The 26,916-nt window shown below is 48.9% G+C and overlaps 1 protein-coding gene across 1 annotated transcript in view; it reads right to left on the bottom strand.

Moving 5' to 3' along the window:
- Nucleotides 1-20,663, bottom strand: part of LOC143774775 (uncharacterized) — a 75,952-nt gene extending 55,289 nt beyond the window's left edge. The window contains exon 1 of the mRNA XM_077262540.1: nt 19,659-20,663. Coding sequence (XP_077118655.1) covers nt 19,659-19,826 — 168 coding nt within the window. The 5' untranslated portion in view covers nt 19,827-20,663. The remainder of the gene's footprint in view (nt 1-19,658) is intronic.
- Between the last annotated feature and the right edge of the window lie 6,253 nt (nt 20,664-26,916).

Genomic DNA, 26,916 nt, shown 5'->3' with positions numbered 1-26,916 from the left:
ACCCTGAGGAGGCTCCGGGAGGAGATGAAGGAGGTGAGGCAAGCTGCAAGCAGAGCCTCCCTCACAGAGAAGTCTGCCCTAACAGCCAGGATATCCAGCCTGGGGATCTGCATTGAGGGCATAGAAGCCCGGAGAGCGGCTATATTAAACAACAGCGGGCCTTTCCGAGAAAAACTGGAAAATGAGGACCGGTTCCACAACATGGCTGCTGCAAAGGAGCCAGAGGGGTCTCGGCGTCCGACCCAGGTGGAGGAGGTGGACCATGAGGAGATGGAGGAGGCGCCGTACCCACCTGGGGGCTTGGTAACTGATCTCCAGGACACACACACAGAGGGATAGATCCAGTGCAGGTCCCACTCCCGTCAGACAATAGCATTTCAGAGGATGATGGGGTGATGCAGATAGCAGCAGCGATAACAGCAGTAGTGGGGGTTGCCTCGTCTTGCAGCAGATCCGTCAGCTAGAGTCCCCAGTAAACTATGCCCACCTGAAGTTTGGGGATGAGGTCTGCGGGGACGAGGCAACCAGGAGAGGGAAAAAGAAAAGGAAAAAAAGGAAGAAAACATCGGAGGAGAGGTTGGTGTTTGTCCCCCTTCCTGGGACCCGCTGTGTGGAGCCCGCTACCCACCCCGGCCCGGGACCTGCAGTGGTTCCGGTGCGAGGGAGCGGGGAGAGTACAAGTCATATGGCGCAGGTCGCTGTCTCTGCTGGCGGTAGCAGAGGGGGCGAGAGTGGGCATGCGGCTGCAGAGCCGGACAGTAGATACCAAACCACCATGGAACATGAGATCACCAGATAGTCAATGATCATGGGAATATTATGCCTTTATCAGAATGGCAACAATACAAAATATTAAAAATATAATATAATACAAAATAAAAATAAGAATTTCCGCAAGAACAGGATTCCACAATAATCATACTCAGCAAAAGCATCCCCAATAATATAGAAAATATATATACTTTTTTCAATTGTACATATCAAAAGGTGCAAAAAAGTGTCAAATAAAGTAAAAGAATTCCATAAGAATTGTGTTTTCTTGTTTACAATAATTGTAAGTGCAAAATTTGCATAAAGAAGCTAAAAAAATATTGCATAAAAGAAGTGCCAAAAAGTGCATGGTAAAAATAGTAATAGCACACACAAAATACCAAAAAAGTTGTTTAAAAAGTGCCAAAGTGCGTAAATCACTATAAGGATCTGACAGCAGTGCCAAGACTTATGATAGCACAATAAATTCCTTATATATACCTGGGGGTTAAGGCTGAGACCTAGATCTGCAGTTTCGGAGGCAGTCCGTGCCTGGTTATGCGGCTGCTGCCGGTGGGGTTCCACAGGGGTCTTCCTCATCTCCGGACCCAGGGAATGAAGCTTTTCGCCGCCATTTCCTGGAGGCCCTCAAAAAAGGGGAGCGGACGATCAATGTAGAGGGACGAGAGGTGGCGTTGTCCTACTGGCTAGATAAGTTTGGTCTAGCTGCCTTCCAAGAGAAAAGGGGGAGGAGACCGTGTGGTCCCTCCCGACAGCCGGGCAGGGGGTCTCCAGGAGAAATGTGGTTCGTCTACGCTGGAGGGGCGATGAGGCGTGTCCAACCAGGACAAATGTGGTGAAGCTTCTCTTGAAGATGGACTTCAGGGCTATTGACATCTTTGCTCTGATACATCCTTTTGGGACCTCCACCTTTGATATCAGCTTTGTTCGGCCAGAGGGCTTGGAGCTCTTTTGGTCGAATTATGAGCTGGTAAAAGAGGAGCCCGGCTGGCGAGGGTTCGCCGTGGAAGTGCAGCGCCCCAGAGTCCTGGTCGTTGCAGTACTGTGGCTCTGCCACTAAGGGGAGCCATGGTACGTTCGATGGCACTGAAGGAGTTCCTCCAATCAGGTATCACAGACACCAATATGTTTCACAGCAGGGCCTCCGGGGGGAGCTAAGGGTGCTATTCATTAGGCCACTCCCCACCATAGTGGGTAAACTGGGGGTCAGGCAGGAAGTTAGAGAGAGAACGCTGACGGGATCGAACAGAGCAACACCCTGTGGCAGAGGGTGTTGTGAAGGGAGAGACTGTAGGGTCTCTGCCAGGGGTGGGATCCTGGCAGAGGCTTGGCATTGAGAGAACGTAACGGGACCGTGCCTGCTCAGCTTAGCGGCGGTGCCCAAGAAAGGACTAGAAGCGAGGCAGATTGTGCTGAGTGAGAAACGAGATCAAGCAGAAGGAGAATACCAGCAGGGGTTTTGTTGAAAGAGGCAGCACCCTGCTGAGGCGCAATACCGGTGGCCGGAACGCCGAGGGAGTGGATTAGAATACAGCTTCAAGCCATACTCCAAACAGCGGCAGGACAGTCGGTCTCAGGCGGGCTGTCTACCACATATCACCTATGAAGTCTTGGGGGGCAATTGCGGGAGAGGGGCGTCTCTAGGGTCCCGGAAGAACTCCAGGCCTACCTGACAAACGGGTGCCATTCCAACCTGAATACAGGGAGGGGTGGATTACAGAGGAACATCAAATCGAGTTGTGAGGGAACTTAAGAAACAGACACAACCGTTGTGGGGTCACTTTCCGTGAGCACACCAGGGAAGGACTACAACACATAGCGCTAGTAGGAAGGCACAGATTTCCACCTGAGAGGAGGACTCTGGAGGTGCCATTGGACCGGCTGGACTTGCGTAGCCTGGTGAACCGTGTTCTGGACTGAGGACTCAGAGATCTCCAGTAAAGAGGTAAAGAGACTGCAACCTGGTGTCCTCGTTATTTATCGCGACCTGCACCCCACAACTGCACCGCTACATCGCTATCATCACTACCAACACCCACACCTTGCATTCTACTGTGCGCCCCCACGGCAGGGTCACGGACCGGGGCCTAGCCGCCGTGACAACCCCAGAAGCAGAGACTCAGAGGCCCGGTACCGGGTACTCCTCGGCCCTGCGGCGGTGGAGGGGGCGCTGCAGAACTTGGCGTCACGAACAGGATCTACTTAAGCCTGAAGAATCAGGTCATGTGTGCCTAGAGACTGTGATTTACTGTGCTTGAACTGTACTTTATTGAGAGGACTGTGTGTTGTGCCATTTGCCGCCAAAATCCGCCGCCATTGCAGCGCTGAGGAGAGCGCAGGAAGAGAAGAGGGGCGTGGAGTGGGCGTAGACAAGCTGGAGAGCGCGAAGAATAATGGCCGCCCAGTCTAAGTATTTCTGTGTCCTGAGGACGTGCCCGTCAACAGCTGAGGTACGCCTCCTGATCTTGGTCGGAGGGTGGAGACCATGGGGACGGGGCCGCCCACGGAAGAGACCGCGGGAAGAAGACGCGGGAGAGGAGAAAAAGATGGCGACACCCGGAGCACCATGCGGAGCTGACCCGGCCCGGCCTGAGGCTGCGCAGCCTGGGGTAGCCCCAGAGATACCAACACTGCGGGGTCTGACCCTCGCAGGGCCACAGATGGGACGACCCCCTGTACCGATGTCCGCGGAGTGCGCGGCTGCAGCCGAGGCCCGACAGTTAGCACGCCGGCTGAAAGAGGATGCCCGTGTGCTTGCTCGGATGGGTCAACCAACGGAGGTCCGCTTGTCCCCAGTATCCCCCGCTCCGTCCCACCTGGCCGCGTCTGAAGGTACGCTACCGACTCCGGACCTGAAAATAATCCCGGACGCCGAACACTTCCGGCGTCTGATGGCCGCCTGGCGGAGCCGACCCCAGCCGGCGGAGCAGATTGATTTGATTGGCGCGCCGGAGATTCCGACCTCGCACTGGGGTGTGGTGGTGGCCTTTAATCCCCGATATGGGAGAGGAGTGATCCAAGAAATTGGAGAGCCAGTACAAGTTCGGGTAGACCGAGAAGAGGTGGAACCTTGCCGCGGGGGGTTTGATCGCGACCTGGAGCCAGGAGATGCCGTCACCTATACGAGGTGGAAGAGGGACGCCAGTGAGACGGGCTGGTTCGCTCGAGGGGTCCAGCGATGCATCGCCCTCCAGGCTGCTGCGGGGACACCAGAAGGGGATAGTCCCGGAGGAAAGGCAGCAGAACCCGGCCCCGCGGAACTGCAAGGAGCCCAGCCTCGCCGCACTCCAGAGGGACGTGTGCACCTGTCGACAAGGAGGACCCCCCGGAGGGGAATCTTATCCTTACTGGGACCAGAACGGCGTCCTGGCTCACCGGTGCGATCTGTTGGCCTGGTGAGGCCGGATAAGAGATCACCTTCCGCAGAACCTCAGTAAGACATTGCTGTCAGAAAATGTAAATAGTTGCTATTTTATTGTTTTAACTATTCCTGATTGTTTGCTGCTAAAACCCGTCCAGGGTAAACTTTAAAAGGTGACCCCTTTGTTGACCCGGGGTCACTACTGCTGTTTCTTTGAAGTTTTGCACAAAAGTTACACAAACTGTGAAATCATGGACTGTGCATGATTCGAACTTCCTTGTAAATAGTTGCACCTTCTTAAGGGTGCCTCCTACTGGTTTTAGTTAAAAGACACTTTGCGAAGATACCTTTCCTACTGGTTTTAGTTAAGACACTTTGCGAAGATGCCATTCCGGAGCCTTTGCGTGGACTGGTGGGCTGAGAAGACGAGCTACCTCAGAAAGGCTTGGTCCCCTCTTAAAGGGGATGCGTGGAATTGAACTTGAAAGCGATACTGTTTTAGAACAGTAATATGATGATGCTTTGAAAAGAATGTAACTGTTTTACATGAAAAGTTATATGTGTTTAAATTGTTTGAATTGTGAAATCTGAAAATAATGTTTTGTGAAAGGAAAAGATGCAGAGAGCCCGCAGGGGTAGAAGTAGAGATCTGCATAGTTGAAAGTAAAGAAGTAATGATGAAGGTGAGGATAGAAGGTAAACCCTGCGTCCCCATAGAAAGTTACTTTGTTACTAAGGACAGAAAGCGAACCCGTAGGGGTTAGAGAGTGAGTCCTTAAAGGAGCCGAGTAGAGCTGGCTCAGAGTTCTTTAAACGAAAGGAATGTTATGTCTATACTATGTATAGTAGCGAAAGGCAGTAGGCCCTGGCTGAACGGGGCGGTCCTGTAAAAGAAAGGAGAGGCAGTAGGTCTGGTGCCATAGGGACAGGCGGTCCTGCAGGTTCAAAGTAGGAGAATGTGAAGTTACCCTACCCTGTAATGTGATTATAGGAAGGCCTTTGGTAAACTAAGAGTGTATGTTTCTTAAAGGCAATGTTAATTTATTGTTCCAGAATTTGCACTAAGTAGAATACCCGGTTGGGTAACAGGAGTTATGCATAGCCTGTAATTTATAATGTTGACTATGTTTGTAACGTTAAAAGTGTCCTCACCTCCCATAAAGGGAAGCCTGTTCAAGTATACTTATTGTTTTGCACTCAACAAAATTGTATGTCTGTTTACTAATCTGTATTGTTGTTTTTCTTCCCAGTCCCGGAGTACTGTGTTTAACCAGGGGGGAGTGCAGCGCCCCAGAGTCCTGGTCGTTGCAGTACTGTGGCTCTGCCACTAAGGGGAGCCATGGTACGTTCGATGGCACTGAAGGAGTTCCTCCAATCAGGTATCACAGACACCAATATGTTTCACAGCAGGGCCTCCGGGGGGAGCTAAGGGTGCTATTCATTAGGCCACTCCCCACCATAGTGGGTAAACTGGGGGTCAGGCAGGAAGTTAGAGAGAGAACGCTGACGGGATCGAACAGAGCAACACCCTGTGGCAGAGGGTGTTGTGAAGGGAGAGACTGTAGGGTCTCTGCCAGGGGTGGGATCCTGGCAGAGGCTTGGCATTGAGAGAACGTAACGGGACCGTGCCTGCTCAGCTTAGCGGCGGTGCCCAAGAAAGGACTAGAAGCGAGGCAGATTGTGCTGAGTGAGAAACGAGATCAAGCAGAAGGAGAATACCAGCAGGGGTTTTGTTGAAAGAGGCAGCACCCTGCTGAGGCGCAATACCGGTGGCCGGAACGCCGAGGGAGTGGATTAGAATACAGCTTCAAGCCATACTCCAAACAGCGGCAGGACAGTCGGTCTCAGGCGGGCTGTCTACCACATATCACCTATGAAGTCTTGGGGGGCAATTGCGGGAGAGGGGCGTCTCTAGGGTCCCGGAAGAACTCCAGGCCTACCTGACAAACGGGTGCCATTCCAACCTGAATACAGGGAGGGGTGGATTACAGAGGAACATCAAATCGAGTTGTGAGGGAACTTAAGAAACAGACACAACCGTTGTGGGGTCACTTTCCGTGAGCACAGCAGGGAAGGACTACAACACATAGCGCTAGTAGGAAGGCACAGATTTCCACCTGAGAGGAGGACTCTGGAGGTGCCATTGGACCGGCTGGACTTGCGTAGCCTGGTGAACCGTGTTCTGGACTGAGGACTCAGAGATCTCCAGTAAAGAGGTAAAGAGACTGCAACCTGGTGTCCTCGTTATTTATCGCGACCTGCACCCCACAACTGCACCGCTACATCGCTATCATCACTACCAACACCCACACCTTGCATTCTACTGTGCACCCCCACGGCAGGGTCACGGACTGGGGCCTAGCCGCCGTGACAACCCCAGAAGCAGAGACTCAGAGGCCCGGTACCGGGTACCCCTCGGCCCTGCGGCGGTGGAGGGGGCGCTGCAGAAGCAATTTCTCGCCAAAGTGGGCCGAAGAAAGTGACCGTTTTAACATGTAATGAGTCTCTTTCTGGCGTTGACATAATGACCTGGTTGAGCCGGTACGGCGAGGTTGTGGAGGTCCCTAGGAAGAACCGGGACGATTTTGGTATCTGGTCAGGAGGCTGGATCTTCATGGTAAAGTTGAAGCGTTCAGGGGGCACTGTCACCCACATCCCTTCCTCGGCTTTCCTGGGAAGGGATCGGATTCTGGTCTTCTACCAGGGGCAGCCGAAGGTATGCCATAGGTGCGGTGATCCTCGCCACTTCAGCGCGGGCTGCAAGGTGCAGAAATGTGCCTTGTGTGGCGAGGTGAGTCACCTCGCCGCATCCTGTGGTGTCATTCGATGTCACCTGTGTGGTGATCTAGGTCACTGTTCAGCCGCTGCCCTCGTTCCTTCTCTAATGCCATGGCCAGCCGGGCGGAGGGGAGCCCCGAGGAAGTTCCTGGCGGTGCAACTTCCGCAGGGGTTGGAGGTGGCAGCGGGGGAGGAGCTGAGGGGCCGATGAGGAATGGCAGGGTTAGGGGCCGCTCTTACCAGCGGAGGCAGGCAAGGCGTCAGGAGGGAAGGGGGCAGGAGGAGCTGAGGGAAACTGGGGTAATGGCTGCCCCCTCCTCCGAGGCGATGGCCCATGTCACTGAGGCCCCGGGGGAGGAAGCGGTGAATGAGGAGATCAGACAGATGGAGAATGAGGAAGTGGCTGATCTCTCAGATGCCTCTCAATATGAAAGTTTTGATGAGGATGGAGGGGAACAGCCAAAAGAAATGAGTGACAAGGGTACCAAGTGTGCCAAAAGTAAAAAAAAAAGGAAGAAAAAAGGTGGAAAATCTTCCTTGACCAAGGTGTCTAAGGAAGGTCCCACCGACTCCCCTCTGATCCCCCTCTCCAACCGGTTCCAAGCCCTTGACCCTGCTGAGACGGGAGTCGGGGGTGAGGTTCCGGAGGTAACATCGGGAGGACCTTTGGGAAGTGGGGGGAGTCCCTTCTCCAGGGGGTGTGTCTTCCTCAGGTGGTGGGGACGACCCTGGGTCCGGGGATGAGAAAGATGGAGGGATGGATACCTCTGTCTCTGAAAAGAAGAGGGGGGGCTTCATCGTCCGGAGATGAGCGGGCTAGGAAAATGGGTGGGGGGAAGAAAAAGGCCATCTAAGGCTGGTTTCACACTTGCGTTTTTTTCCGCTGCGTTTTAGCGCTAAAAAACGCATGCGTTTTTTTCCTATACTTAACATTAAAAATGCATGCATTTTTTTGCATGCGTTTTGATGCGTTTTTGGCAACGCATGCGTTTTTTTATGCGTGCGTTTAGTTGCAGAAATGCAACCTGTAGTAATTTCTAGCGGCGTTTTTTTGCCGCAAAAAAAGCATGCGTTTATTCGCGGCAAAAAAATGTATTGCTGTCTATGTAAACGCATGCGTTTTTAAGCACATGCGTTTGCATGCGTTTTTAAACGCATGCGTTTCTATAGAAAAACACAAGAAAACACAAGAAAAAACAAGAAAACCCTAACCCTAACCCTAACGCTTGGGTTACTAGGGATCCTAACCCTAACCCTAAGGTTAGGATCCCTAGTAACCCTAGGGATCCTAACCCTAACCCTAGGGATCCTAACCCTAACCCTTAGGGTTAGGGTTAGGATCCTAACCCTTAGGGTTAGGGTTTGGATCCCTAGGGTTATGGGTAGGGTTAGGGGTAGGGTTAGGGGTAGGGTTAGGGTTTGGATCCCTAGGGTTATGGGTAGGGGTAGGGTAGGGTTAGGGTTTGGATCCCTAGGGTTATGGTTAGGGTTAGGGGTAGGGTTAGGGTTAGGGTTTGGATCCCTAGGGGTAGGGTTAGGATCCCTTTATCACCTTGGTGGGGGGTGGCTTATCAGTGACCTGGTGACCAGGACATTCTTCTAATAAAAAGCTACCCCTAACCCTAGGGATCCTAACCCTAACCCTAGCTAATTCTATTAATAGTGGGTTTTCTAGTTGATTTTGATGATTGGCAGCTGTCACACACTTCTCAGCATGCGTTTCAAAAACGCAAACGCAGGAAAAAACGCATGTAAACGCGTCAAAACGCCGCGGTTTTTTTTTCTGCATGCAAAAACGCATGCGTCTAAAAAACGCAGCGTTTGCACGCGTTTACATGCGTTTTTTCACCACCTGCGGTTTTTTTTAAAACGCTGCAGATCAAAACGCAAGTGTGAAACCAGCCTAACTTGATCACTCATGATGGCGGCACCCACCCCGTTGACTCTAGCAACCATTAATGTCGCTAGTATAAAGTCTGATGCGGCTAGATTTGCGGCCTTTGATTTTCTCACCCGATTTAAGGCTGAAATTTTGTTTTTGCAGGAGACCAGGCTTACAGATATGGGGGCCATACGCAAGGCGGAGAGCGAGTGGAGGTGCGGGTCTTCATACTGGTCTCTTGCGGCCGAGCCATGTAGTGGGGTGGCAGTCATTTTTAAGACTGCATCGGTTGAATGCCGGAGAGTTATCGAGGTAGAAATGGGGAGGTGCCTGGTCTTAGACGTCTTCATGAGGGGACAGGAGCTTCGGCTCATTAACATCTATGGTCCGCAGTCAGTGGGACCGTAAATGTCTCTTCCTGAAGATTAAGCCCTATCTTTTTACGAGTCGGCAGGTGGTCTTTGGAGGTGACTTTAACACTGTCCCAAGGCTTCGTGATAGGGGAGGCTCCATTGACCGGCTGGCTTATAATAGTAATACTCTTAATAGCATAGCTAGTGACGCTCGCCTGGTGGATGTCCACATCCGGCACACCCCAGGTCACTGTAGTTTCACCTTTCATAGAGGTAATTGTAGGTCTAGGATAGACAGGTTTTTTTTTAAAGGAGGAAGCCATCTCTTCAGCAGTGTCCGTTGTTGAGGTGGAGTTCTCCGATCACTGTCTGATTTCTTTTTCTCTGAATGTTTCAGAAACCCCTCGGATGGGAAGGGGACTATGGAAGCTGAATTCATCCCTCTTGGAAGAAGCAGAGATAAGACAATCCTTTGAGGACTTTCTTCAGAGCCAGGTACCGCTTTTGGATCTCTGTAGCGATAAGTCAGAGTGGTGGGAGATGTTCAAGGATCGGGTTGCGAGTTTCTTCTGACAGCTCTCGAACCTCAGGAGCCTGAGCAGGTACCGCCTGTATCAGGAACTGAGGAGGAAACTCGAACATCTCGTCTCGGCTGGAGGTGACCGTGAGGAGATCTCCAGAGTGAAGTCTTTACTCAAGAGGTGTCAGTACGATAGGCACACATCTTTGGTTTTTGAGAGGGATTTCGGGAGGTACCGCTCGCCTGACCCCTACAGAAACTGTAAGATGTCAGTGAGCTGTAAGGTGGTGACAGGTTTGGTCGACGATACGGGTTCCCTGAACAGATCCAAATCAGGGATCCTGGAAGTGATCAGATCTTTCTACTCACACCTCTTGGGGAAGAGGGATCTGGATCGGAACGTGATGTCGGCTTTCCTGGCCAAGGCCATCCCTGAGCCAGGGGGTGACCCCTCGCTTCACATTTTGACAGAACCAATCAGGGAAGAGGAAGTGCGACTGGCCATTGATGGGCTTCGGCCTAAGAAATCGCCAGGTCCGGATGGCTTAACATCCGAGTTTTATAAGACCTTTAGGGACTCCTTGGTCCCTCTCTTGACTGAGGTGTTTAACGAGTGTGTCTCCTCGGGCGCTCTTTCCCAGTCAATGAGGCAGTCGGCCCTGATTATCCTGTCAAAGGGTAAGGACTCGTCCCGTATTGAGAATTGGCGTCCCATAGCGCTCAATACGGACCGGAAGGTTCTGGCAAAGGTGCTGTTCAAACGGCTGGTGAAGTTTGCACCCCGGCTCCTTTCGGGGGCCCAGCACTGCTCTATTCCAGGCCGCAGTACGTTTAGTGCTGTTTTCGGTGTCCGAGAGGCAGTGGAACAGGGCAGGGCAGGTCACTGGAAGGGGTACTTGCTGTCTTTAGACCAGGCGAAGGCTTTTGATTGGGTTAACCACGATTACATCTGGTCCGTCCTTCTGAGGTATGGTCTGCCTGGGGGGTTTGTAAATTGGCTAAAGATCTTGTACGTGGGGGCAGAGACTTTCCCGCTTATGAATGGTTGGTCTGGCCGTCCTTTTGAGGTTAGGTCTGGGGTCCGCCAGGGCTGTCCATTGAGCCCGCTGTTATACGTGTTCGCGATAGATCCCCTTTTAAGGAGGATTGATCGTCGGCCATTGGCGGGAGTCAGGATGGACCAGGTGGCCCCGGAAGCCACTCTGAGGGTGGTAGCGTATGCCGATGATGTCTCCCTTTTCATGTCCTCGGGTGAGGAGGCGGAGTGGGTCATGTCTGAGGTTGATCGCTACTCGGAGGCTTCTGGGTCCAGAATTAATCAGGAAAAGTATGAGAGTCTCTGGCTGGGAGGCTTAGACCCTAGTTTTGGTCTCTCGGACACTCTTCCAGAGCCCTAGGCATCGGCAAAAATCCTAGGCATCGAACTTGGCCCTAGGGACTACCCCCAGCAAAATTGGGAGGGCAGACTTAAGATCGCCGCCCAGAAGGTGGACCAATGGAAGGGTTGGTCTTTGACCCTGAGGGAAAGGGTTAGCCTGGTTAAGGGTTTTTGCTACCCTTGTTAATATACCTGGGCAGTGTCTGCATGTTGCCAGGGCCGCTCTGGACATGGGTCTACAGCCTGTTTTTCCAGATGTTATGGGGAAATAGGCTGAACCTAGTCAAGCGGGAGGTCACATATCGCACAAGGAGACTAGGAGGGTTGGGTATGGTCAACCCAGTGGTGTTTCTAATAAACACTTTTGACAAGACTAACATCGCCAACCTCTGGTCAGAGAGGGCTCCTCCGTGGGTATTCTCCTGCAGGGGATGGCTTCGACCCTTCTTCCAGGAATGGGAGACAGGAGGGCAAGTGAAGGACCTGCGCACACCGCACGGGCATCTCCCGGCTTACGCTACCCCGGTTCTGAAGGTGATCCGCCGGTGGGGTCTGGGAATGTGGGAGATCAGGACCATGTCGAGGAAATTCCTTGACAGGAGGGTCCTGTTGACCCATTTCCAGAAGCCTCTGGTGCTCAAAGATTGCCCAAGTCGGGATCTGGAGGGTGGGATGAGGTTATTGAATTCTACACGGGTCCCCTTGAAGTTTTGGGACTTGGCTTGGCGCTGCTTCCATGGGAAACTGTATGTAAGGGACAACCTGAAGTGTAGGAACTCCGATGATGGGGGTTGTCCCCGTGAGGGGTGTTGTGACACGCTGGAAAGCATGGAGCACGTCCTTCAGTGTCCTTTTAATACAGGGGTCTACAACAGGGTGGGTGCTTCCATAAGCTGGCCTCGGCTGGCACACCTTTCCTATGCGGAGTGGGCGTATGGGGCATTCGGATCCCTGGGTGGCCGAGATCGGGGCACTTTATTTCTAGTCAGTTTAGTTCTCAGGTTTTACACGTGGAACGCACGGTGCTTAGTGTCAACTCAGCAGAAAATCCTCCCCCGGGACGAGGTTGTTAGGAACATTCTGGGTGGCCTGGTGAAGGTGCGCTCTCTGGAGCATGACAGGCTAGGTGCAGCGAGGGCCTCTCTTCTCTGGAGAGGGTTCTCATTTAATGTACCTAGGGCTTAGATAAGCAGGTAAATGATAGGGACAGGTAGACAGCTTCAGTAGGGACAGGTAGATAGTTAGGGACAGGATAGGGACAGTTAGGTAGGCACGTGGTGAATTAGGTAGGGTAGTAGGGTCAGGCAGGGAGAGACAGGGAAAGGTAGGCAGATAAATAGGGGCAGATGTCTAGATAGGTAGGGACGGCTGGTAGGGTAAGGATTGTAAGGCCATGTGCACACGTTCAGGATTGTTAGCGTTTTTTTCGCGTTTTTTCGCTATAAAAACGTGATAAAAACGCGAAAAAAAACGCTTACATAAGCCTCCTATTATTTACAGGGTATTCCGCATTTTTGGTGCAAATGTTGCGATTTTTTCCGCGAAAAAATCGCATAGCGGAAAAAAAAGCAACATGTTCATTAAAAATGCGGAATTGCAGGGATTCCGCACACCTAGGGGTCCATTGATCTGCTTACTTCCCGCACGGGGCTGTGCACACCATGCGGGAAGTAAGCAGATTATGTGCGGTTGGTACCCAGGGTGGAGGAGAGGAAACTCTCCTCCACGCACTGGGCACCATATAAGTGGTCAAAAAATAAGAAATAAAATAATAAACAGTCCTATACTCACCCTCGATGTCTTGCCGCCTCCTCGCACGCTGCCGTTCGGTTTCTGTACCTGGTGTGCGCTGAAGGACCTCGCCGAATGACGTCACTGTCCTGTGATTGGTCGTGAGCGGTCATGTGACCGCTCACGTGACCGTGACGTCACGGGAGGTCCTGTGCGCACAGACCAGCTATACGGAACGGACGCCGGTGAGATGTCTGGGTGAGTATAAGCATTTTTTTATTTTTTTTATTATTTTTAAACGTTCTATCTTTTACTATAGATGCTGCATAAGCTGCATCTATAGTAAAAAGTTGGTCACACTTGTCAAACGCTATGTTTGACAAGTGTGACCAACCTGTCAGTCAGTTTTCCAAGCGATGCTACAGATCGCAGGGAAAACTTTAGCATTCTGCAAGCTAATTACGCTTGCAGAATGCTAAAAAAACGCGAAAAAAACGGAAAAAAAACGCAAAAAAAAAAATGCGGATTTCTTGCAGAAAATTTCCGGTTTTCTTCAGGAATTTTCTGCAAGAAATCCGCAACGTGTGCACATACCCTTAGGGTAGAAGCCTGTCATCTCCGGTTTCCCGGTGGCGGGCTGGGGCTTTTCACTATCAGATTTTTGTTTTGCAGAAGTGAATTATTGATATAGGGCTTACAGGCACCAATCCTGGCTCTGGGTAAGTGTTGTATATAGAGTTATGTAGCATTATATTGTACAGTGATGATTCTGTGGCTTACAGGGTTAATGCACCCATCTTGTAAGCAAGAGGATATATGTTCCTAGGTGAGCTTATTTTTGTGTTGTGTGTGTGGGGGGGGGGGGGTTGGTGGTAGGTTGTTTATAGTTGTATTTGCTGTGTAAAAAAAATAATGAAAAAAAAATAAGAAAATTAAAAAAATGAAATAAAAAAATAAAATAAATAAAAAAAAAAAAAAAAATGTTGTGTGATTTAGATAGATGTGTTTAAGCCAGGTGGCTATAATGTTTCTTTCTGGGCAATGGACCAGAGTTTTCTTTGTCAGGTTTGGTATGAAGTGTGTATGTGCGTGTGTATTAATAAAATGTTTCTTCTCTCCTTGGGTGAGGTAACCTGGGGAGGAGGAGATCTGGAGGAATCAAAAGCTGAAAAGTCAAGTAAAGGACAGAAAACAGCATAAGAAAGAAAGATGGAGGAAGTTTCTCTGAGAAAGAAGAAGGCAGTTTGTTTTCTTTTGCAGGGTTGCTTTGACTGGGGGCAGTTATGCTGGACTCGGACTTTGCTTTGGACTGGGGGGGGGGGTAATGTTGGACTCGGACAGTTCCTTTTGCTGGGGTTTTGATTTTTGCTATTTATTGTAAGTTTTGTATTTTTATAATAAAAGAGTTCACTACATACAGAGTTATACAGTCACCACTAGGGGGAGCTCACTACATACAGAGTTATACAGTCACCACTAGGAGGCGCTCGCTACATACAGAGTTATACAGGCACCACTAGGGGGAGCTCGCTACATACAGATTTATACAGCCACCACTAGGGGGAGCTCACTACATACAGATTTATACAGCCACCACTAGGGGGAGCTCACTACATACAGATTTATATAGGCACCACTAGGGGAGCTCACTACATACAGAGTTATACAGCCATCACTAGAGGGCTCTCAGTACATATACATTTATATACAGCCACTGCTAGGGTGAGCTCACTACTAGTGATGAGCGAGTATACTTGTTGCTCGGGTGGTCTCTGAGTATTTGTAACTGCTCAGAGATTTAGTTTTTATTGACGCAGCTGCATGATTTGCGGCTGCTACCCAGCCTAAGTACATGTGGGGGTTGCCTGGTTGCTAGGGAATCCCCACATGTATTCAAGCTGTCTATCAGCTAGAAATCATGCAGCTGAGGCAACAAAAACTAAACCCGTTCTGGCTCGTTCTGTAAAAAAAGGAAAAATAAAAAAACAACACTATCACATACCTTTCCGCCATTACAGTCATATCCCACAATGTAAATCCATCTGAAGGGGTTAAATAATTTTACAGCCAGGAGCCTGCTAATGCAGCTGTCACCCCTGCCTGTAAAAACTGGAAAATGAATGGGAAGCAGGGGAACGTATCTACCTAGACTTGCGGTGCTGCGCCCCCTGCTGGTATAAACTCGTATGAACTCTAGAGTGGGAATTTTTCTGAATATTTTCTCACGCTAGAGTTCATATGAGGTTATGCCAGCAGGGGGCGCAGTACCGCAAGTCTAGGTAGATACGTTCCCCTGCTTCCCATTCATTCCCCACTTTTTACAGGCAGGGGTGGCTGCATTAGCAGGCTCCTGCTCGTAAAATTATTTAATCCCTTCGGATGGATTTACATCGTGGGACGTGACTGAGCTCCGGAAAGGTATGGGATATTGTTTTTTTACTTTTCCTTTTTTACAGAACGAGGGTTGTCATTTGGATTGAGAGTATAATAAACTACTACAACACCGTCTTTATTTCAATAAAATACTTTTTTACTAATGTGTGTGTGTGTGTGTTTGCTTTATTTACCATTTCGTACTATTGGATTAATAATGGATAGGTGCCATAATTGACGCCTCTCCGTTATTAACCAGGCTTAATGTCACCTTACAATAGCAAGGTGACATTAACCCCTTATTACCCCATATCCCACCACTACAGGGGAGTGGGAAGAGAGTGGCCAAGTGCCAGAATAGGCGCATCTTACAGATGTGCCTTTTCTGGGGTGGCTGGGGGCAGATGTTTTTAGCCAGGGGGGGCCAATAACCATGGACCCTCTCTAGGCTATTAATATCTGCCCTCAGTCACTGGCTTTACCACTCTGGCGGAGAAAATTGCACGGGAGCCCACGCCAGTTTTTTCGTGATTTAACCCTTTATTTTAACAGCTAGAGCCCCCAAATTTTGCACACACACTCTATTAACATTAGTAGTGAGGAATATGCAAAAAAAAAAAAAAGGGATATGAAAAGGTTTACTGTATGTAACCATGTCTCATATCCTGTCGGGTTTGGGAAGGAGATAGCAAAAGCCGGCAATTGAATTACCGGCTATTCTGCTATCTAGCGCTGTATAAAATATAAATATATATATGTGTCTCAATGACATATATATATATATATATACTAGACTGTGGCCCGATTCTAATGCATCGGGTATTCTAGAATATGCATGTCCCCGTAGTATATGGGCAATGATGATTCCAGAATTCGCGGCAGACTGTGCCCGTCGCTGATTGGTCGAGGCAACCTTTATGACATCATCGTCGCCATGGCAACCATTATGACATCTACGTCGATACTGTGCCCGTCGCTGATTGATTGTAGCTCACTGCATACAGATTTATACAGCCACCACTAGGAAGAGCTCACTACATACAGATTTATACAGCCACTACTAGGAAGAGCTCACTACATACAGATTTATACAGCCTCCACTAGGGGGAGCTCACTAGGTACAGATTTATATAGCCACCACTAGGGGGAGCTCACTACATACAGATTTATACAGCCACCACTAGGGGGAGCTCACTACTTACAGCTCCTATTCACTACAATCCTAACACTATGAATCTGCACGGTCCAGAAGGCAGAACATGAAACATGGACTCTCTTGCTGATGTGATTGTAACCTGGCATCTTGTTCTCTCGATGATGTGTTTATGTCCTGAGCTCATACATAATCTCTGTCCTGTGATGTTGTGCGGACACGAGGTGCTGCTTCCTGTCACTTTAATATTATTACAGCTCTGTACAGTTATTGTTTTTTAATGGCCAACAGCTGAGGAAATAAATGTATCACACACATGAATCAGAGAAGTCTAAAGCACATGATGATGACAGTCACCATAGAAACGATTGAGACAATGTCTGCTGAGCCGTGTATCTAATCCTATCCTGTGTGATACTGTCTGCTGAGCCGTGTATCTAATCCTCTCCTGTGTGATACTGACTGCTGAGCCGTGTATCTAATCCTCTCCTGTGTGATACTGACTGCTGAGCCGTGTATCTAATCCTATCCTGTGTGATACTGACTGCTGAGCCGTGTATCTAATCCCATCCTGTGTGATACTGACTGCTGAGCCGTGTATCTAATCCTCTCCTGTGTGATACTGACTGCTGAGCCGTGTATCTAATCCTATCCTGTGTGATACTGACTGCTGAGCCGTGTATCTAATCCTATCCTGTGTGATACTGTCTGCTGAGCCGTGTATCTAATCCTCTCCTGTGTGATACTGACTGCTGAGCCGTGTATCTAATCCTCTCCTGTGTGATACTGACTGCTGAGCTGTGTATCTAATCCTACCCTGTGTGATACTGTCTGCTGAGCCGTGTATCTAATCCTATCCAGTGTGATACTGACTGCTGAGCCGTGTATCTAATCCTATCCTGTGTGATACTGACTGCTGAGCCGTGTATCTAATCCTATCCAGTGTGATACTGTCTGCTGAGCCTTGTATCTAATCCTCTCCTGTGTGATACTGACTGCTCAGCTGTGTATCTAATCCTATCCTGTGTGATACTGACTGCTATTCGTGTATCTAATCCTATCCTGTGTGATACTGTCTGCTGAGCCGTGTATCTAATCCTATCCTGTGTGATACTGACTGCTGAGCCGTGTATCTAATCCTATCCTGTGTGATACTGACTGCTGAGCCGTGTATCTAATCCTATCCTGTGTGATACTGACTGCTATTCGTGTATCTAATGCTATCCTGTGTGATACTGTCTGCTGAGCCGTGTATCTATTCCTATCCTGTGTGATACTGACTGCTGAGCCGTGTATCTAATCCTATCCTGTGTGATACTGACTGCTATTCGTGTATCTAATCCTATCCTGTGTGATACTGTCTGCTGAGCCGTGTATCTAATCCTCTCCTGTGTGATACTGTCTGCTGAGCCGTGTATCTAATCCTATCCTGTGTGATACTGTCTGCTGAGCCGTGTATCTAATCCTATCCTGTGTGATACTGATTGCTGAGCCGTGGATCTAATCCTATCCTGTGTGATACTGACTGCTGAGCCGTGTATCTAATCCTATCCTGTGTGATACTGTCTGCTGAGCCGTGTATCTAATCCTATCCTGTGTGATACTGACTGCTGAGCCGTGTACCTAATCCTATCCTGTGTGATACTGTCTGCTGAGCCGTGTATCTAATCCTATCCAGTGTGATACTGACTGCTGAGACGTGTATCTAATCCTATCCTGTGTGATACTGTCTGCTGAGCCGTGTATCTAATCCTATCCTGTGTGATACTGACTGCTGAGCCGTGTATCTAATCCTATCCTGTGTGATACTGAATGCTGAGCCGTGTATCTAATCCTCTCCTGTGTGATACTGTCTGCTGAGCCGTGTATCTAATCCTATCCTGTGTGATACTGACTGCTGAGCCGTGTATCTAATCCTATCCTGTGTGATACTGACTGCTGAGCCGTGTATCTAATCCTATCCTGTGTGATACTTACTTCTGAGCCGTGTATCTAATCCTCTCCTGTGTGATACTGACTGCTGAGACGTGTATCTAATCCTATCCTGTGTGATACTGTCTGCTGAGCCGTGTATCTAATCCTATCCTGTGTGATACTGACTGCTGAGCCGTGTATCTAATCCTATCCTGTGTGATACTGACTGCTGAGCCGTGTATCTAATCCTATCCTGTGTGATACTGACTGCTGAGCCGTGTATCTATTCCTATCCTGTGTGATACTGACTGCTGAGCCGTGTATCTAATCCTATCCTGTGTGATACTGACTGCTGAGCCGTGTATCTAATCCTATCCTGTGTGATACTGACTGCTGAGCCGTGTATCTAATCCTCTCCTGTGTGATACTGACTGCTCAGACGTGTATCTAATCCTATCCTGTGTGATACTGACTGCTGAGCCGTGTATCTAATCCTCTCCTGTGTGATACTGACTGCTGAGCCGTGTATCTAATCCTACCCTGTGTGATACTGACTGCTGAGCCGTGTATCTAATCCTATCCTGTGTGATACTGACTGCTGAGCCGTGTATCGATTCCTATCCTGTGTGATACTGACTGCTGAGCCGTGTATCTAATCCTATCCTGTGTGATACTTACTTCTGAGCCGTGTATCTAATCCTATCCTGTGTGATACTGACTGCTGAGCCGTGTATCTAATCCTCTCCTGTGTGATACTGACTGCTGAGACGTGTATCTAATCCTATCCTGTGTGATACTGACTGCTGAGCCGTGTATCTAATCCTGTCCTGTGTGATACTGACTGCTGAGCTCTGTATCTAATCCTATCCTGTGTGATACTGACTGCTGAGCCATGTATCTAATCCTCTCCTGGGTGATACTGACTGCTGAGCCGTGTATCTAATCCTATCCTGTGTGATACTGACTGCTGAACTGTGTATCTAATCCTATCCTGTGTGATACTGTCTGCTGAGCGGTGTATCTAATCCTATCCTGTGTGATACTGTCTGCTGAGCAGTGTATCTAATCCTATCCTGTGTGCTGATCTGATCTGTGTATCTAATCCTCTCCTGTGTGCTGAGCCGTGTATCTAATCATATCCCGTTTGATACTGACTGCTGAGTTGTGTATCTAATCCTCTCCTGTGTGATACTGTCTGCTGAGCTGTGTATCTAATCCTCTCCTGTGTGATACTGACTGCTGAGCCGTGTATCTAATCCTCTCCTGTGTGCTGATCTGATCCGTGTATCTAATCCTCTCCTGTGTGCTGATCTGATCCGTGTATCTAATCCTCTCCTGTGTGATACAGTCTGTGTGGTACAGGAGGAGTCGGATACCTGCGTTGTGTGCTGTGGGCTCCTCGGGGGCGGGGACAGATGACCTGTCAGGTGATAGATGCCCTTACCCGCTGGTGCTGGGCCCGTCCGTGGCACAGGTTGTGGCCCCAGGAGGTGGTGGTCAGGAGTAGATTCAGAGATGCTAGGACAAGAGAGGTGCCCCCTAGTGCCAGCGCCAGGAGTAGCAGCGGAAGCAGAGCTCCTCGGCCAGGTCCTTTCTTGCTCCAGCGAGACATCGATGTCGCTCCGTCCCCTTATTCCCACCTCATTCTATGGTCGCACCCACTGCGCGCCCTCCTGCTTCCAAATACTAAATTAAGCCCTAGAAGACCCCGACTGACGCCCCCTCTACATCTCGCCAACGGCCGAGAAAAACTCTAATTTAATATTTAAAAAGAACATTTTCAAAAATCGAAATTTTCTTGAGAAATGTGAATCATTCCTTCCGAACCTCCGCGGAGAGAAGACAACCTTCGGGAGGGCCGCCGTCCGTCGCCCATGTAACAGAGACTGGAGGGGCCGCGACTAGGAAAGAAAATCCAAAAATCAATCCAAGAAAAAAATAAAAAATGTGAGACTTATCCAAAACTTGTCACGTAATTGTGAGATGGCGAGCCGGCGTTGACCAGAGAGCGGCCATATTGTGTGGTTCTGCTGCACCGCCGCCGATGCGGACAATGGAAGGTTACAGGGATGTTCGGACCCCGTCCTAGAGGGCCAGAAGAAGAGTCCACTGTGCCAGGAGGAGGATGGGGGTGATGATCCCCCCGATAGTAAAGAGTAGAGGAGAAAGACAACTCGAGGAGGACCAGGCTGGAGGTCTGGAGGAGAAGGACAAGCGAGTGGCCACTCGGAGGAGTCGCACTCGGCACTTCGCACTCGGCTCTTCTGTTTTTCTTGCCTCTGGATGAGCTCCAGAAAAAGGAGAAAAATAAAGAATGACAGGAAATAGAAGGAGAGGAGGGAAGGAGGAGCGAGAGGGGGTGAGGGCCAGAGAAAGAAGCACTGACAGGAGGAGAGGGGGAGGAAGGACAGGAACGGAGAAGAGGACGACCACCAACAAGACATGACACACAGGGTCCTCACAGGGTCCTTACACAGGACAGGAGGAGTGGTACTGTGCAGTGTATATATACAGGACAGGAGGAGTGGTACTGTGCAGTGTATACACAGGACAGGAGGAGTGGTACTGTGCAGTGTATACACAGGACAGGAGGAGTGGTACTGTGCAGTGTATATATACAGGACAGGAGGAGTGGTACTGTGCAGTGTATATATACAGGAGGAGTGGTACTGTGCAGTGTATATATACAGGACAGGAGGAGTGGTACTGTGCAGTGTATATATACAGGACAGGAGGAGTGGTACTGTGCAGTGTATATATACAGGACAGGAGGAGTGGTACTGTGCAGTGTATATATACAGGAGGAGTGGTACTGTGCAGTGTATATATACAGGAGGAGTGGTACTGTGCAGTGTATATATACAGGAGGAGTGGTACTGTGCAGTGTATATATACAGGACAGGAGGAGTGGTACTGTGCAGTGTATATATACAGGACAGGAGGAGTGGTACTGTGCAGTGTATATATACAGGACAGGAGGAGTGGTACTGTGCAGTGTATATATACAGGAGGAGTGGTACTGTGCAGTGTATATATACAGGACAGGAGGAGTGGTACTGTGCAGTGTATACACAGGACAGGAGGAGTGGTACTGTGCAGTGTATATATACATGACAGGAGGAGTGGTACTGTGCAGTGTATACACAGGACAGGAGGAGTGGTACTGTGCAGTGTATACACAGGACAGGAGGAGTGGTACTGTGCAGTGTATATATACAGGACAGGAGGAGTGGTACTGTGCAGTGTATATATACAGGACAGGAGGAGTGGTACTGTGCAGTGTATATATACAGGACAGGAGGAGTGGTACTGTGCAGTGTATATATACAGGAGGAGTGGTACTGTGCAGTGTATATATACAGGACAGGAGGAGTGGTACTGTGCAGTGTATACACAGGACAGGAGGAGTGGTACTGTGCAGTGTATATATACATGACAGGAGGAGTGGTACTGTGCAGTGTATACACAGGACAGGAGGAGTGGTACTGTGCAGTGTATATATACAGGACAGGAGGAGTGGTACTGTGCAGTGTATATATACAGGACAGGAGGAGTGGTACTGTGCAGTGTATATATACAGGAGGAGTGGTACTGTGCAGTGTATATATACAGGACAGGAGGAGTGGTACTGTGCAGTGTATACACAGGACAGGAGGAGTGGTACTGTGCAGTATATACACAGGACAGGAGGAGTGGTACTGTGCAGTATATACACAGGACAGGAGGAGTGGTACTGTGCAGTGTATATATACAGGACAGGAGGAGTGGTACTGTGCAGTGTATATATACAGGACAGGAGAGGTGGTACCGTGCAGTGTATATATACAGGACAGGAGGAGTGGTACTGTGCAGTGTATATATACAGGACAGGAGGAGTGGTACTGTGCAGTGTATATATACAGGACAGGAGGAGTGGTACTGTGCAGTGTATATATACAGGACAGGAGAGGTGGTACCGTGCAGTGTATATATACAGGACAGGAGGAGTGGTACTGTGCAGTGTATATACAGGACAGGAGGAGTGGTACTGTGCAGTGTATACATACAGGACAGGAGGAGTGGTACTGTGCAGTGTATATATACAGAACAGGAGGAGTGGTACTGTGCAGTGTATATTATATATACAGGAGGAGTGGTACTGTGCAGTGTATATATACAGCACAGGAGGAGTGGTACTGTGCAGTGTATATATACAGGACAGGAGGAGTGGTACTGTGCAGTGTATATACAGGACAGGAGGAGTGGTACTGTGCAGTGTATACATACAGGACAGGAGGAGTGGTACTGTGCAGTGTATATATACAGGACAGGAGGAGTGGTACTGTGCAGTGTATATATACAGGACAGGAGGAGTGGTACTGTGCAGTGTATATATATACAGGAGGAGTGGTACTGTGCAGTGTATATATACAGGAGGAGTGGTACTGTGCAGTGTATATATACAGGAGGAGTGGTACTGTGCAGTGTATACACAGGACAGGAGGAGTGGTACTGTACAGTGTATATATACAGGAGGAGTGGTACTGTGCAGTGTATACACAGGACAGGAGGAGTGGTACTGTGCAGTGTATACACAGGACAGGAGGAGTGGTACTGTGCAGTGTATATATACAGCACAGGAGGAGTGGTACTGTGCAGTGTATATATACAGGAGGAGTGGTACTGTGCAGTGTATACACAGGACAGGAGGAGTGGTACTGTGCAGTGTATATATACAGGACAGGAGGAGTGGTACTGTGCAGTTTATATATACAGGAGAGGAGGAGTGGTACTGTGCAGTGTATATATACAGGAGTGGTACTGTGCAGTGTATATACAGTATACAGGACAGGAGGAGCGGTACTGTGCAGTGTATATATACAGGACAGGAGGAGCGGTACTGTGCAGTGCATATATACAGGACAGGATGAGTGGTACTGTGCAGTGTATATATACAGGACAGGAGGAGTGGTACTGTGCAGTGTATATACACAGGAGGAGTGGTACTGTACAGTGTATATATACAGGAGGAGTGGTACTGTGCAGTGTATACACAGGACAGGAGGAGTGGTACTGTGCAGTGTATACACAGGACAGGAGGAGTGGTACTGTGCAGTGTATATATACAGCACAGGAGGAGTGGTACTGTGCAGTGTATATATACAGGAGGAGTGGTACTGTGCAGTGTATACACAGGACAGGAGGAGTGGTACTGTGCAGTGTATATATACAGGACAGGAGGAGTGGTACTGTGCAGTTTATATATACAGGAGAGGAGGAGTGGTACTGTGCAGTGTATATATACAGGAGTGGTACTGTGCAGTGTATATACAGTATACAGGACAGGAGGAGCGGTACTGTGCAGTGTATATATACAGGACAGGAGGAGCGGTACTGTGCAGTGCATATATACAGGACAGGAGGAGTGGTACTGTGCAGTGTATATATACAGGACAGGAGGAGTGGTACTGTGCAGTGTATATACACAGGAGGAGTGGTACTGTGCAGTGTATATATACAGGACAGGAGGAGTGGTACTGTGCAGTGTATATATACAGGACAGGAGGAGTGGTACTGTGCAGTGTATATATACACAGGAGGAGTGGTACTGTACAGTGTACATATACAGGACAGGAGGAGTGGTACTGTGCAGTGTATATATACAGGACAGGAGGAGTGGTACTGTGCAGTGTATATATATACAGGAGGAGTGGTACTGTGCAGTGTATATATACAGGAGGAGTGGTACTGTGCAGTGTATATATACAGGAGGAGTGGTACTGTGCAGTGTATACACAGGACAGGAGGAGTGGTACTGTACAGTGTATATATACAGGAGGAGTGGTACTGTGCAGTGTATACACAGGACAGGAGGAGTGGTACTGTGCAGTGTATACACAGGACAGGAGGAGTGGTACTGTGCAGTGTATATATACAGGACAGGAGGAGTGGTACTGTGCAGTGTATATATACAGGACAGGAGGAGTGGTACTGTGCAGTGTATATATACAGGACAGGAGGAGTGGTACTGTGCAGTGTATATATACAGGACAGGAGGAGTGGTACTGTGCAGTTTATATATACAGGAGAGGAGGAGTGGTACTGTGCAGTGTATATATACAGGAGGAGTGGTACTGTGCAGTGTATATATACAGGACAGGAGGAGCGGTACTGTGCAGTGTATATATACAGGACAGGAGGAGCGGTACTGTGCAGTGCATATATACAGGACAGGATGAGTGGTACTGTGCAGTGTATATATACAGGACAGGAGGAGTGGTACTGTGCAGTGTATATATACAGGACAGGAGGAGCGGTACTGTGCAGTGCATATATACAGGACAGGATGAGTGGTACTGTGCAGTGTATATATACAGGACAGGAGGAGTGGTACTGTGCAGTGTATATACACAGGAGGAGTGGTACTGTACCGTGTATATATACAGGACAGGAGGAGTGGTACTGTACCGTGTATATATACAGGACAGGAGGAGTGGTACTGTGCAGTGTGTATATACAGGAGGAGTGGTACTGTGCAGTGTATATATACAGGAGGAGTGGTACTGTGCAGTGTATATATACAGGAGGAGTGGTACTGTGCAGTGTATATATACAGGAGGAGGGTACTGTGCAGTGTATATATACAGGAGGAGTGGTACTGTGCAGTGTATATATACAGGGGAGAGGTACTGTGCAGTGTATATACACAGGAGGAGTGGTACTGTGCAGTGTATATATACAGGAGGAGTGGTACTGTGCAGTGTATATATACAGGAGGAGTTGTACTGTGCAGTGTTTATATACAGGAGGAGTGGTACTGTGCAGTGTATATACACAGGAGGAGTGGTACTGTTCAGTGTATATACACAGGAGGAGTGGTACTGTGAAGTGTATATATACAGGAGTAGTGGTACTGTGCAGTGTATATACACAGGAGGAGTGGTACTGTGCAGTGTATATATACAGGACAGGAGGAGTGGTACTGTGCAGTGTATATATACACAGGAGGAGTGGTACTGTGCAGTGTATATACACAGGAGGAGTGGTACTGTGCAGTGTATATATACAGGACAGGAGGAGTGGTACTGTGAAGTGTATATATACAGGAGGGGTGGTACTGTGCAGTGTATATATACAGGAGGAGCGGTACTGTGCAGTGTATATATACAGGACAGGAGGAGTGGTACTGTGCAGTGTATATATACAGGACAGGAGGAGTGGTACTGTGCAGTGTATATATACAGGAGGAGTGGTACTGTGCAGTGTATATATACAGGACAGGAGGAGTGGTACTGTGCAGTGTATATATACAGGACAGGAGGAGTGGTACTGTGCAGTGTATACACAGGACAGGAGGAGTGGTACTGTGCAGTGTATATATACAGGAGGAGTGGTACTGTGCAGTGTATATATACAGGAGGAGTGGTACTGTGCAGTGTATATATACAGGACAGGAGGAGTGGTACTGTGCAGTGTATATATACAGGACAGGAGGAGTGGTACTGTGCAGTGTATATATACAGGACAGGAGGAGTGGTACTGTGCAGTGTATATATTCAGGACAGGAGGAGTGGTACTGTGTAGTGTATATATACAGGACAGGATGAGTGGTACTGTGCAGTGTATATATACAGGAGGAGTGGTACTGTGCAGTGTATATATACAGGAGGAGTGGTACTGTGCAGTGTATATATACAGGACAGGAGGAGTGGTACTGTGCAGTGTGTATATACAGGACAGGAGGAGTGGTACTGTGCAGTGTATATACACAGGACAGGAGGAGTGGTACTGTGCAGTGTATATATACAGGAGGAGTGGTACTGTGCAGTGTATATATACAGGAGGAGTGGTACTGTGCAGTGTATATACACAGGACAGGAGGAGTGGTACTGTGCAGTGTATATACAGGACAGGAGGAGTGGTACTGTGCAGTGAATATATACAGGGCAGGAGGAGTGGTACTGTGCAGTGTATATATACAGGACAGGAGGAGTGGTACTGTGCAGTGTATATATACAGGACAGGAGGAGTGTTACTGTGCAGTGTATATATACAGGACAGGAGGAGTGGTACTGTGCAGTGTATATATACAGGAGGAGTGGTACTGTGCAGTGTATATATACAGGAGGAGTGGTACTGTGCAGTGTATATACACAGGACAGGAGGAGTGGTACTGTGCAGTGTATATACAGGACAGGAGGAGTGGTACTGTGCAGTGTATATATACAGGGCAGGAGGAGTGGTACTGTGCAGTGTATATATACAGGACAGGAGGAGTGTTACTGTGCAGTGTATATATACAGGACAGGAGGAGAGGTACTGTGCAGTGTATATATACAGGACAGGAGGAGTGGTACTGTGCAGTGTATATATACAGGACAGGAGGAGTGTTACTGTGCAGTGTATATATACAGGACAGGAGGAGTGGTACTGTGCAGTTTATATATACAGGACAGGAGGAGTGGTACTATGCAGAGTATATATACAGGACAGGAGGAGTGGTACTGTGCAGTGCATATATACAGGACAGGAGGAGTGGTACTGTGCAGTGTATATATACAGGAGGAGTGGTACTGTGCAGTGTATATATACAGGATGAGTGGTACTGTGCAGTGTATATATACAGGACAGGAGTAGTGGTACTGTGCAGGGTATATATACAGGACAGGAGGAGTGGCACTGTGCAGTGTATATACACAAAAGGAGTGGTACTGTGCAGTGTA

The sequence above is a fragment of the Ranitomeya variabilis genome, chromosome 5 (genome assembly GCF_051348905.1).
Source record: "Ranitomeya variabilis isolate aRanVar5 chromosome 5, aRanVar5.hap1, whole genome shotgun sequence".
NCBI classification, from domain to species: domain Eukaryota; kingdom Metazoa; phylum Chordata; class Amphibia; order Anura; family Dendrobatidae; genus Ranitomeya; species Ranitomeya variabilis.
Note: the sequence above shows the minus strand (reverse complement) of the source record. Positions and strands in the feature narration are given on the sequence as shown.